Raw genomic sequence first — 13,882 nt, 5'->3', positions numbered from 1 at the left:
ATCACTCTGTAGTGCTCCCTTTAGTATTTCCTGTAGAGTGGGTGTCTTCTTCACAAAGTCTCTCATTGTCTGTTTGTCGGAAAATATTTTGAGCTCTCCCTCATATTTGAAGGACAGCTTTGCTGGATATAGGATTCTTGGTTGGTGGGTTTTCTCTTTCAGTATCTTAAATATATCACACCACTTCCTTCTTGCCTCCATGGTTTCTGCTGAGAGATCCGCACATAGTCTTATTAAGCTTCCTTTGTATGTGATGGATTGCTTTTCTCTTGCTGCTTTCAGGATTCTCTCTTTGTCTTTGACATTTGATAATCTGATTAGTAAGTGTCTGGGTGTAGATCTATTCAGATCTATTCTGTTTGGGTGTAGATCTATTCAGATCTATTCTGTTTGGAGTATGCTGCGCTTCTTGGATCTGTAATTTTATGTCTTTCATAAGAGATGGGAAATTTTCATTGATTATTTCCTCTATTATTGCCTCTGCCCCTTTTCCCTTCTCTTCTCCTTCTGGGACACCGATGATACGTACCTTCTTGTACTTTGTTTCATCCTTAGGTCCCCGGAGACATTGCTCATATTTTTTCATTCTTTTCTCCATCTGCTCCTTTGCGTGTAGGCTGTCAGGTGTTTTGTTCTCCAGTTCCTGAGTGTTTTCTTCTGCCTCTTGAGATCTGCTATTGTATGTTTCCATTGTGTCTTTCATCTCTTGTGTTGTGCCTTTCATTTCCATAGATTCTATTAGTTGTTTTTTTGAACTTTTGATTTCTGCCGTATACATGCCCAGTGCTTCCTGTACAGCCTCTATCTCTTTTGCAATATCTTCTCTAAACTTTTTGAATTGATTTAGCATTAGTTGTTTAAATTCCTGTATCTCAGTTGAAGTGTACGTTTGTCCCTTTGACTGGGCCATAACTTTGTTTTCCTTTGTGTAGTTTGTAGTTTTCTGTTCTCTAGGCATCTGACCTCCTAGGCCACCCCAATCAGGTTTTCCCAGATGAGAACAGGCTCAGGTCACAGAAGGAGGAAATATTCAGTATCTAGTTTCCCTGATGGTTTTTCTTAGAGGATTGATACACCTGTGCTTTTCTGCCCGGCTGGTGCACCTGTCAGCCTGTCAATGGCTGGTGTAAGAGGGTGTGGCCTGTGGCTCTCCTCCCCCAGGCTTTGGGGTCTGGTTCTGAAAAGGCAGGTAGTAGAGCTGGGCCCCTCCCTTTCCTCTTGGGAAGCCATGCCCCCTCCAGAGATGTCTTCTGCATATCAATAAGTTCTTTGTTTCTCTGACTCTGCTGATCAAAGTGTTTTGATTTTAAAATGGCTGAGGCTCTCTTTACTGCAAAGCGCTGCGGGCTGAAAACGGTGGAGGTTTTCTCCACAGAGAGAGAAAGGGACAGAAAAGCTCCCAGGTTCACCCATCAGCCAGAGATAGCACCCGATCCTCTGGGCTCCCTGTCCTGAGACAGCTATGTCCCCTGACTCTTCCAAGGTCAGTTGTCACCAAAAGCCTCTGTCTGCTTGTTGAGGATTTGCTGTCTGTATTGAGCAGTTAACATTAAAACCTCAGTTGGAGCTGGGCTGAGAGAGTGCTGCTCTCTAACACCGCGAGGCTTCTGTGAGGGAGGGGCTCTCGGCTCTCAGCGCGGTCCGCAGTTTTACTTACAGATTTTATGCTGCCATCTCTGGCATTCTTCCCAATTCATGTTGGTGGATGATGAGTGGACAGTCATGTTTGTCTCCCTGCAGTTATTCCAGGTTATTGACTAGTTTTTTGGTCATTTATGAATTGTTCTGGAGGGGACTAACAGTCTTCCACTCCTCTCTATGCCACCATCTTAGCTCCTCTCCTATGGTACCATCTTTTATATTGAGGTCTTTGATTCACTTTGAGTTAATTTTTGTGTAGGGTGTGATATAGGGGTCCTCTTTCATTCTTTGGGATATGGATATCCAACTCTTCCAGCCCCATTTGTTGAAAATACTGTTACATCCCAGTTCTTTGGTTTTGGGGGCCTCATTAAAGATCAGTCAGCCATAGATCTGGGGTCTATCTCCGAATTCTGAATTCGATTTCAGTGATCAGTGTCGCAGCCAAAGAGGGCCATGACAGTCCAAAGGCCAAAGAGAACAACGAGCATTTTTTGTCACATGAACTTTTATTCAGGGCTTACTTACAGGGTTAGTAGTTGTCGAGAGATCATGATGGCTCTCTTAGGCCGGGCACGCATCGCATCTGCAGGGAAGACGAGCGAGCAATGCAAAAAGGGCAGAAAGCCTTTTATAAGGGTTTTAAGACAATGGCCTTCCTAAGGGTGGGGTGAGCACAGATGCAGGAATAGGTCATTCTGATCTGGGGGGTGGTGCAGGAAGGACTAGAATAACACTTGAACAATTACATTTTCTCTTTTTGTGAGACTAAGAGCCTCTCACTTCCTTCCTGCTTGCATAAAGTTACATTTTAAGGTCAATTTACCTTTTTCTCTTTACTGGCTTAGAAAGACAGTACGTTAAAAATTTAGCTGCCTAGGTCATGCAGACTGCTGTGCACCAAAGATCTGCAGGCCTGTTTTGCTCAGGCCATGGGTTGCCACAATCAGTATGTCTATCTTTGTGCCAGTACCATGCTGTTTTGACTACTTTGGCTTCATAATATGCTTCAAAGTCAGAGAGTATAAGTCCTCCCACTTCATTTTTCTTTTTTATGGTGTTTTTAGCAATGCAAGGCATCTTCCCTTTCCAAATAAATTTGACAACTAGCTTTTCCAAGTCTGCAAAGTAGGTTGTTGGAATTTTGATTGGGATTGCATTGAATCTGTATATGAGTTTGGATAGAATTGACATCTTAATGACATTTAGCCTTCCTATCCATGAACATGGAATATTTTTCCATCTTCTAAGGTCCCTTTCTATTTCTTTTAGTAGAATTATGTAGTTTTCTTTGTTTAGGTCTTTTACATCTTTGGCTAAGTTTATTCCTAGGTACTTGATTTTTTTAGTTGTTATTGAAAATGGTATTTTTTTTCTATTTTTTTTTATTAGTGAAGTTATATGTTTACCGAAAAATCATACAGAAATTACAGAGTTCCCATATGCACCCCCTTACCACAGTTTTCCCTATTATTAACACGTTGCATTACTCTGGTTCTGTTACTGAACAAAAGCGGGAGGTTCTCTGCCCCAGGAGTTCAAATGACCAATTCCTGAGACATTGGGATTTCAAAGAGAAAAGAGTTTATCACTAAGCTCAAAGCAGAGATCACATGGTCTGTTTGCCTAGAACTCTGTCTCCCAAAGTCTGAGTTTAGGGTTTTTATGGATTCAAATGAGGGAAGGTGGAGTGGTTATCATTACAATATCAAGTATAAATAAGGGCTGGGACTAGGCTAAGATAACTATCATAATAGTAAGTATAAACAAGGACTGAGACTAATTCAGGGAGTTACAGTAATTTCAGGTATTAACTTTTGGCTATTCTACAATATACTAGAAATTAAAAATAAACCTACATAGTGATTCCCCAGTCATAGTCATTTGTTAATTCTCAACTTCTCTGTTACAATTCATTTGTTATAATTGATGAAACAGTATTATTACAAGTATACTATTAACTGTAGTCCATAGTTTACATTAGGATTCACTGTGTTGTAAAGTCCTCTGGTTTGTTTTCTTTTAAATTTTTATTCTAGTAACATATATACATGTGAAGTTGTTGCTGTACAGTGCATTGTGGGAACACAGGCTCAGGCACAACAAAGAATTTTAGCAAATAACTGCTTTATTACACAACACAAAGGGACCAAAAAAGCAGAGGGAGAGATCAAATTATGCCTCCTTTCCCAGGGAGGCCCACTTCTCTGGTCAGGGGCAGCTAGGGTTGGTGAATGGCAGCTCTGCGTGCCCTATTTTGCCTCAGAGAGGAGAAACAAATCTGTGTTGCCCAAGTGCAGGGTGTTTATACAATCCAGTTGGGCACCCTGCCCCCCTCCCCCAACTGAAAGTTGGTGTCCTGATAAGTAACTGGGGTTGCGTGCTCCTGTTTGGGTTTTAAGGTATGGTCAGGCCATTCCATTAGACTTAACGACTCCTCCAGGCTGTGGAAGGGAAACATATTGAAACATCTGCACTTAGTAGAAAAGGTGAGGGTGGGGGGAAGGCGAGAGCAGGGAGATGACCAATGACTTCTCCAGCAACACAACCTAAAATTTACCCTTTTAACCACATTCAAATGTATAATTCCATGGTGTTAATTACATTCACAGTGTTGTGCTATAATCAACAACATCCATCATGAAAACTTTTCCATCATCCCAAACAGAAACTCTGTACCAATTAAGCATTAACTCCCCATTCCTTACCCCCACTTCAGTCCCTGGTAACCTGTATTCTAGTTTCTGACCCTATGAATTTGCTTCTTCTAATTATTTCATATCAGTGAGATTGTGTAGTATTTGTCATTTCATGTGGCTTATTTTACTCAACATGATGTCTTCAAGGTTCATCGATGTTGCAGCATGTATCAGAATTTCATTCCTTTATTATGGGTGAATGATATTCCATTGTATGTATATTCCATGTTTTGTTTATCCATTCATCTGTTAATGGGCACTTGGGTTGCTTTGATTTTTTGGCAATTGTGAATACTGCTGCTGTGAACATTGGTGTGAAAACATCTTTTCAAGTCCCTGCTGCCAATTATTTTGGGTATATACCTAGAAGTAAGGTTACTTGCTCATATGGTAATTCTATGCTTATCTTTCTGAGAAACTGCCAAACTGTTTTTCACAGTGGCGGCACCATTTTACATTCCCATCAACAATGAACAAGTGTTGCCATTATTCCACATCTTTTCCAACGTTGATTATTATTATTTTTTTTAACAGTGGCCCTTCTAGTGGGTATGAAATGGTGTCTCATTGTAGTTTTGATTTGCATTTCCCTAATGGCTAATGATGTGCGTTTTTCCATGTGCTTTCTGGTCACTTGTATATCTTGTTTGGAGACATGTCTATTAAAGCCTTTTGCCTGTTTTTAGATTGGGTTGTGTGTCTTTTTGTTTTTGAATTGTAGGATTTTTAAATATATTCTGTATATTAAAGCCTTATTGGATATATGGTTTCCAAATATTTTCTCCCGTTCTCTAGGTTGTCTTTTTTCTTTCATGTTGAAGTCCTTTGATGCACAAAAGTTTTTAATTTTGCTACAGGCCTGTTAATCTGTTTTTCTTTTGTTGTCATGCTTTTGATGTAAAGTCTAAGAAAGCATTGCCTAACACAGGTCCTAAAGATGCTTCCCTGTATTCTAGGAGTTTGATAGTTTTAGTTCTTATATTTAGGTATTTGATCCACTTTATTTTTTGTATAAGGTATGAAGTGAGTTCATCTTCATCCTTTTGCATATGTATTTCCAACTTTTCCGGCAACATTTGTTGAAGATACTATTCTCTCCCCATTGAGTGTGCTTGACACCCTTGTCAAAAATAAATTAGCCATACAGATGAGGGTTATTTGTGAACTCCGTTCCATTACATTACTATGTCTGTCCTAGTGTCAGTATCATGCTGTTTTGTTTACTGTAGCTGTGTGTAATAAGTTTTAAAATGGGGACTTGTGAGTCCACCAGCTTTGCTCTTTTTCAAGATAGGTTTGGTTATTTGGGACCCCTTGCCCTTCCATATTAATTATATGATTGGCTTTATCATTTCTGCAAAGAAGGCTGTTGGATTTTGTTCGAGATTGCACTGAATCTGTAAATTGCTTTGGGTAGAATTGACATCTTAATGATGTTTAGTCTTCCAATACATGAACACGGAATATCCTTCCATTTATTTAGGCCTCCTTTGATTTCTCTTAGCAGTGTTTTGTAGTTTTTGGTGTGTAAGTTCTTTATGTATTTGATTCTTTTAGTTGCTATTGTAAATGTATTTTTTTTAAATTTCCTCTTTAGATTGTTCATTACTATGTATAGAAACACTACTGATTTTTGCATTTCAATCTTCTTTCCTGCAACTTTACTGAGTTTTTTTAATTAGCTCTAGTAGCTTTGTTGAGATTTTTTCAGGATTTTATAAATATGTGTAAATGCTTTTTTTAAACATACATTTTCTATATATGTAATCTGCAAATAGGGCAAGTTTTACTTTTTCCTTTCCAATTTGGTTAGATTTTTTTCTTTTCCTTGCCTAACTGCTCTGCTTAGAACTTCCAGTACAATGTTGAATAACAGTGGGCATTCTTGTCTTGTTAGTGATCTTACAGGGAAAGCCTTCAGTCTTTCACTATTGATTATGATGTTAGCTGTTTGTTTTTTTTTTTCTTTTTCATATATTCCTTTAATCATATTGAGGAATTTTCTTTCTGTCCCTGTTTTTCTCACTGTTTTTATCAAGAAGGGGTGGCTAGATATTGTCAGTTGCCTTTTATTTGTTAATTAAGATCATGTGTTTTTTTTCCCATCATCCTTTTAATTTGGTGTATTACATTAATTGATTTTCTTATGTTGAACCACACTTGCATATCTGGGAAAAATCCCACTTGATCATGTAGTATAATTCTTTCAATGTGCTGTAGGTTTTGTTTTGTTAGTATTTTGTTGAGGATTTTTACAACTATCTTCACAAGGGATATTTGTCTGCAATTTTCCTTTTTTCTGATATCTGGCTTTGTTATTAAGGTGATATTGACCTCATATATAATGAGTTAGGAAGTTTGAGCAGGATTGGTATTGATTTTTGAAGTATCTGGTAAAATTCACTAATTTGTTTGGTCCTCGGGTTTTCTTTGTTGGCAGATTTTTTATTGCTAATTCAATCTCTTGTTATTTGTCTGTTGAGGTCTTGTATTCTTCTTGAGTCAGAGTAGGTAGTTTTTTATTTTAGAAATTTTCCCATTTTATCTTAGTTATCTAAATTGTTAGCATACAATTGTTCATAGTATCCTCTTATAATTCTTTTTATTTCTGAATATCCCTTTCATTTCTGATTTTAGTTATTTGCGTGCTTTTCTTTTCTTTGTCAGTCTAGCTAAAGGTTTGTTGATTTTATTGATCTTTTTCAGAAACCAACTCTTGGTTATAGTCATTATTGAAAATGGTATATTGACGTCTCCTATGATTAATGCGGAACTATTTCTCCCTTCAAATCTGTCAATATTTTTGCTTCATATATTTTGGGGCTCTGCCATTAGGAGTGAATTGTTTTATCTTATTGAGTTGCTTTCTTTATCATTAGATAATGACTTCTTTGTCCTTTATAACAGTTTTCTACTTAAAGTCTGTTTTATTTCAGTATAGTTTCCTCAGCTCTCCTGGGTACTATTTGCATGCTATATTTTTTGCAATCTTTACACTAAATCTACTTGTGTTTCGAATTTAAGATGAGTATCTTGTAAACAGCATATAGCAGGTCATGCCTTTTTGTTCATTCTGACAATCTCTGACTTTTTTACTGAAGAGTTTAATCCATATATAATTAAAGTACACAGAACATTCTTCTACCATTTTCCTGTTTCATCTTTTTAAGTCTTAAACCTCAGTTCTTCCATTAATGCCTACTTTCAGATGGATGGATGGATGGATGGATAGGTAAGTAGGTAGGTAGGCAGGTAGATAGATAGATGTGATTTTTGTATTGCATCATTTTGAACCCTTCTCCTTTCTTGCTGTATATATTTATAGTATATCTTCTTTGTGGTTACCATGAAGCTTAAATTTAACATCTTAAATCTGTAACAATCATGTTTGATTTGATGCCAACTTATCTTCAATAGTATACACACATACTCTCCATCCCTCCCACCTTTTTGTTTTGCTTGTTACAAATGATATTTTATATATTGTATGTCCATAACCATAAATTTCATCATTACTTTTTATGCATTTGTGTTTTAGAACTTGTAAGAAGTAAAAAGTGGAGTAATTTACCAACCAGTATAATACAATAGTTCTGGCATTTATAACTACCTTATAAGTTTACTTCTAATGAAAGTATTTTTTATGCCTCTTCAATTAATTGTGTACTGTCCTTTCCTTTCACTATAAAAAGCTCCTTTTTGCATTGCTGGAAAGTCAGGTCTAGTGGTGATTAACTTGACTTTAACTTTTTTTTATCTGGGAATGTCTTCATCTCTTCCTCACTTTTTTTTTTTTTTTTTTTTTTCTCTCTCCCTCACTTTTAAAAGACAGTCTCACCAGATATAAAATTTTGGTTGGCAATTTTTTTCTTTCAGTACTTTAAATATTTCACTTTACTGCCTTTTTGCCTCCATGGTTTCTGCTGAGAAATAGGCACTTAATCTCTTTGGGAATCCCTTGTACATAACATGTTGCTTTTCTCTCGCAGCTTTCAGAACTTTCTCTTTATTCTTGACATTTAACCATTTGACTGTTATATGTCTGAGCATGGTTCCCTTCTAGTTTATACTGTTTGGACTTCTTGAATGTGCATATTTATGTCATTTGTTAAATTTGGGAAGTTTTCTGCCATTATTTCTTTGAGTATTCCTTTTGCCCTTTCTCTTTCTTCTCCTCTCAAACTTTGATAATGCATATATTGGTTCACTTGATGGTGTCCCACTAGTCTCTTGGGCTTTGTTCACTATTTTTCCATTCTTTTCTTTCTGTTCATAGCCTGAATTATTTTAGTTGTTTTGTCTTTGAGATCATTGACTCTTTCTTCTGTCCATTCCATTATGCTGTTAAAACCCTCTAGGGAATTCTTCATTTCAGTTATTGTGGTCTTCAATTCCAGTATTCCTGTTAGTCTCCTCTTTAAAATTTCTGCCTCTTTATTGAGAGTCTCATATTGTTCATTCAGTGTTTTCCTTGTATCTTCTACTTATTTTCCTTGTTTTCCTTTATCTCCTTGAGCAAGTTTAAGATCACTTTTTAAAGAATTTTCCAGTATTTCCAATGTCTGGTCTCCTTCATTGAAGGTTTCTGAATTTTTACCTTGTTCCTTTCTATGGGCCATCATTTCCTGTTCCTTTGTGTGTCTTACAATCTTCTGTTTCAGTCTGTACATTCTAATATTTGAAACCGTTAACCCTGGGATTTAATCCCTGAGCTGTCTGTTCCTTAAGTTTGCACGCTGTTAGTGATATGTCAGAGATTTCCTTGAGTGCCAGGAGCTAACAGAAACAGCAAAGCAGTACAAAATAATCTTTAAAAATTATTTAAAATAAAATAAAATAAAAATTATTTTATTTATTTAAAATTATTGATAATCTTTAGAAATTGACTCTGTGTTGGCTGGTGCTCTACTTAAGCCTTTAGGTCTCCCATCAAGATTATCAGCCCAAGGTGCATGTGAAGTGCAGGGTCCTTGCCATCATTTCTGGGCCTACATATTGTCCTGAGTTTATGCTTGCTTGTGGACTCAGGAATTTCCCTGTTTACAGGAATTTGAATGTTCCTCTACTCTCTGTGAAATGTACTTGCTCCCACTCCCTGTGTTGTGTTGTGTTATCTAACACAGTTAACAAAGCAGTTAATCTTTTGCTTAAGGCATTTGGACTTAATTGTTTCTTGTACTGCTTTAGCTGTCTACAGGCTGTTTCTGCCTTCAGGACAAGTTCTAGGAGGGCAAGACAGAGAAGAGTTTCCTGGTTCAGGCTTTCCAGGTGCCACCTGATAGATTGGCACTGTCATACAGGTACCCCAGTATGCACATAGGGGATACTCTGCTCCCTCTGGAACTGGGCCAGGTAGTACAGGCTGTCTCCATAGTGTGCTAGATAGACATTGGGGAAGGGCCCGCAAAGTTGTCATGAGCTTCTACTACGGTTTTTAAACCTTTGTTGTTTTTTTGTTTTTGTTTTTTGTTGTTTTGCTTGTTTGTTTGTTTGTTTTGGTTCAGCACTCACATACTTACTACAACCCTTTAACTCTTTCCGGAGATTTGAGGAAAGTGGCTATGCCAGTTTTTCTCATTGTTCAAAGACTCTGTGGGGGTGTGCCACCCTGGAGTCTCTTATGCCACAATCTTGGTTGACCAGAAACCTACCTTTGTTTTCTATACAGACTTTGTATATAAAAACAGCTTTTGCCCAAATTACTAAATTCAATAAATTATATCTCTCAAGATGGACATAGTAAGTATTGTTGGCTGATTTCCTTTACCTAATCTAAGATTTTCTTTTCATTATATAGACAAGTTATTTTGGCAAATATGTAAAATTGACTTAAGGATGGAAAAAATTCCTTAAATTAATCAGTCATATATGAAAAAATGAGATGTATGTAGTAAATTGAATTGTAATGTCTGTGTCTTTTTTCTTTAGTATTTTTTTCTTGTATTTAATTGATATCTTGATTTGACAACTGTTAATATTTCTCAATTATTTTTTGTTTTCTTACAGGGGCCACATTATTTTAGTTCCAGAATTTAGTCTTCCTCTGGAATACTACCTAATCCCCTTCCTTATCATAGTGGGCATCTGTCTCATCTTGATAGTCATTTTCATGGTAAGTAAATTAATTTTATTAATATTTTTAAAATACTATCAGTTATATAGGAAACAGGTGATGAATCTCAACAAATGAATTGTTCTGAGTAAAGGAGAACTTAAACAAAAAAATACATACCATATGAGTCCATTTCTATAAAGTTTTGGAAAATGCAAAGCTAATCTGAATGGGAAAAAAATTTTAACAGTAGTTGCCTCTAAGGGTTTGGAGAGGGATGAGGATTTACTGGGAAAGGTATGTGAAAATTTTTAGGGGGTGAGTGTAAAGTATTTTGTTAGCGGTTTGGGTTGCACAAGTTCATGTATTTTGTCTTAACTCACCAAATTGTTCACTTAAATTTTATGCATTTCATTATATGTAAATTTTACCTGAAAAGAAAAAAAGAATTGTAAACAAATACTAAATTCCAGTCATATGCATGCTGAAGTATTTTGGGGAAAGAATATTGATGTCTGCAACTTATTTTGATATTGTAAAAAAAGGGATAAAAAGAATGCATTGATGAGTAGAGGGATGGATAGATATGTGATTTTTTTTTTAAATAGTAAAATGTTAATTATAGAATCTAGGTGGTAGATATATATTTATTGTAAACAGAATAGAATACTTCTCGTAATAGAGTACATGTGGTTTTTCATATCTGCTTCTGCATTCAATCCTTTGATATTGGACATAGAGTACTGTCTAGATACCATCTGTATTAAGAGACATATTAAAAGAGATTTGCAAAGATATAAAACAGTCCCACTGATCTCACTAAAGTTTTTGTTTATTTTCATGAAAAATATTTGTTAACATGTAATGAGTTTTTTATTCCATTGCGTTTATATAGATGAAATTTAACAATTAAATTCCATCTTTAAAAGCTTCAGTCTTCCCATGGTACCATAGTATTTTTCCCATTTATTTTGATCTTTCATATCCTTAAGTTTCATAATGTTTTTCTATAAAGGTTTTGCATGTATTTTGTTACATTTATTCTATATATATGGCTTCTGATGCTATTGTGAAAGAGATTTTTTAAATTACATTTTCTAAATGGTTACTATTAGCATATGAGAACATTATTGATTTTTGAAAAGAAACCTGTAATTTTTTAATAATGTTAGATTTACCAGAAAGTTGTAAAGAAGGCAGTTCCTATATATCCCTCATCCGGTATCCTCCATTATTAACATCTTACATTACCATGGTACATTTTTGAAAACTAATAACTTGGCATTACTATTAACTGAACTCCAGACTTTATTTGGATTTCACCAGGTTTTCCATTAATATACTCTTTCTCTCCCAGGATCCAATCCAGGGTAGCATATTGCATTTAGTTGTCATTTTTTTCCAGTTTCCCCTGGTTTATGACAGTTTCTTAGTTTTTCTGAATTTTCCGTGACCTCGACAATCTTGAGTACAAGCTAGGTATTTCCTAGAATGACCCTCTTCTGATTTTTTTCTCATGGTTTGACTAAGTTATTGGTTTATCAAAAGAATAACACAGAATTGAAATGTCATTCTCATTATATCATCTCAGGAGGTAGATGATATCCACATGACATCACTGATTATGTTAACTTCTATCCCTTGGTTAAGGTGTTTGCCAGGTTTCTGCACTATACAGGTATTATTTTTTCCTTTCCCTACTTTATTTTTTCTTTTGATATGAGTTACTAAGCATAAACCATCCTAAATGTGGGGAGGGGCAGGAAGTAAGTTTCACTTACTGGAGGAGGGAGTATGTACCTAATATTATTTGGAGTTTTTCTCTAAGGAAGATTTGACCCTTCTCCGCATTTATTTATTTATTCAATAGTTTATTTATAGTAGTATGTACTCATGTGTTTATTTATTCCTATTTTGTGATAATCCAATACTATGTTATTTATTTTTGTTGTTTAAATTGTTCCAGTCTTGTCCATTGGGACCCTTTTTAGGTTGGATACTGTATCTCTTTGATTTGCCTCCATCCTTTTGTTTTTAAACATTTCCTTACTGTCTGCTACTATGAAATGCTCCATGTGCATCTTGTATTTTTCCTGCCCTAGTTCTAAAATCAGAAATTTCTCCAAAGACCCCAGGTTTTCTTTTTTGGAGTGTTGTATTTAGAAACCAAGATTTGGACACTGGACAATATTGATTTTTGCATATTAATCTCATATTCAAAAACTTGCTGAATTCTCCAATTCTGGTTATTTGTTGAGTCTCTTGGATTTTCAGTGTAGAAGCATGGAAGTATAGGAAGTTAGAAAACTAAACAACAAACAAACAAAAAATACCTTTGGCAAACAAGGTACAGAAGTAAATACCCTGAAGCCAATAAATGATACTGACTAAAAACAGAACATAATCATCAAATGGCGAAGTATTAGAAGTTCTTGAAAGTCAGGGACAAATAAAGGATTTCTATTATTGTGCCTCCTGTTTAACACTGTGCTGTACTTTAAACAAGGAGAAGAAAAATGTGTAAGGATTGGAAATAAAGAAACCAAATTTTTATCTGCTTTTCTTTTTATAATGAAAGCATTCTGAGTTTGACTTTTCTTCTGTCTAGTGAGATGATCATTGCTTTGTCTCTCTTTTGTTCCCTGTTTTGTTTTTTTTTTATTAGATAAGTTGTAGGTTACAGAACATGTGCTTTCATTTCTGTTGGCTAAATATCTAGGAGTGGGATGACTGAGTCATGTAGTAAGTGTAAGTTTTAATTTGTAAGAAATTGTCAAACTGTTTGGAAGAGTGGTTTTATTTTTTACATTCCTACCAGTTATTTATGAGAGTTCTATTTCCTCCACTTTATTGCCAACATTTTTAAATTTCAGCAATTTTAATAGGTCCATAGTGTTTTTCATTTTGAGTTTATATTTTCCTATTGAATAATGATGTGTTTAACATCTTTTCAAGTGCTTGTTTGCCATCCATATATTATTTTTTTTGAAGCATCTATTCAAATATTTTGCCCATTTATTTTATTGGGTTGCTTCTTTTCTTGAAAAGAACTCTTGAGAGTTCTTTATATATTTTGAATAAAAATCCCCTATCAGATTTGCAAATAATTTCTCTCTGCCTGTAGCTTGTATTTGATCTTTGAACAGATCTTTGAACTTCTGAGGACAGAAGTTCTGAGACTGATGTCAAATTTATCAAATTTTTCTTTTATGTACAGTGGGTTTGGCCTTGTATCTAAAGGTCACAGAGAATTTCTCCCATTTTCCTTTTAGAAGCTCTGTAGGTTTTGTTTGTGCATTTATGATTTATTTTGAGTTAATTTCTGATTATGGTGTGATGTATGGCCTGCAGTTTGGTGTGTGTGTGTGTGTGTGTGTGTGTGTGTGTGTACACATCACATTGTTCTGGGGCCATTTACTTAAAACTTTTACCTTCTGCCTTTGCACCTTTGTAAAAAATTGGTTGTTCGTATATGTATCCATATATTTCT

At 35.4% G+C, this 13,882-nt stretch overlaps 1 protein-coding gene across 2 annotated transcripts in view; it reads left to right on the top strand.

Moving 5' to 3' along the window:
• Nucleotides 1–13,882, top strand: part of RNF13 (ring finger protein 13) — a 213,751-nt gene that overhangs the window by 157,435 nt on the left and 42,434 nt on the right. For both annotated transcript variants that reach the window (XM_037842832.1, XM_037842842.1), the window contains one exon: nucleotides 10,347–10,452. In XM_037842832.1, coding sequence (XP_037698760.1) covers nucleotides 10,347–10,452 — 106 coding nt within the window. The remainder of the gene's footprint in view (nucleotides 1–10,346; nucleotides 10,453–13,882) is intronic.

This window comes from Choloepus didactylus, chromosome 1 (assembly GCF_015220235.1).
Source record: "Choloepus didactylus isolate mChoDid1 chromosome 1, mChoDid1.pri, whole genome shotgun sequence".
Taxonomy (NCBI): Eukaryota; Metazoa; Chordata; class Mammalia; order Pilosa; family Megalonychidae; genus Choloepus; species Choloepus didactylus.
This window is presented reverse-complemented; position numbering and strand designations above follow the sequence as displayed.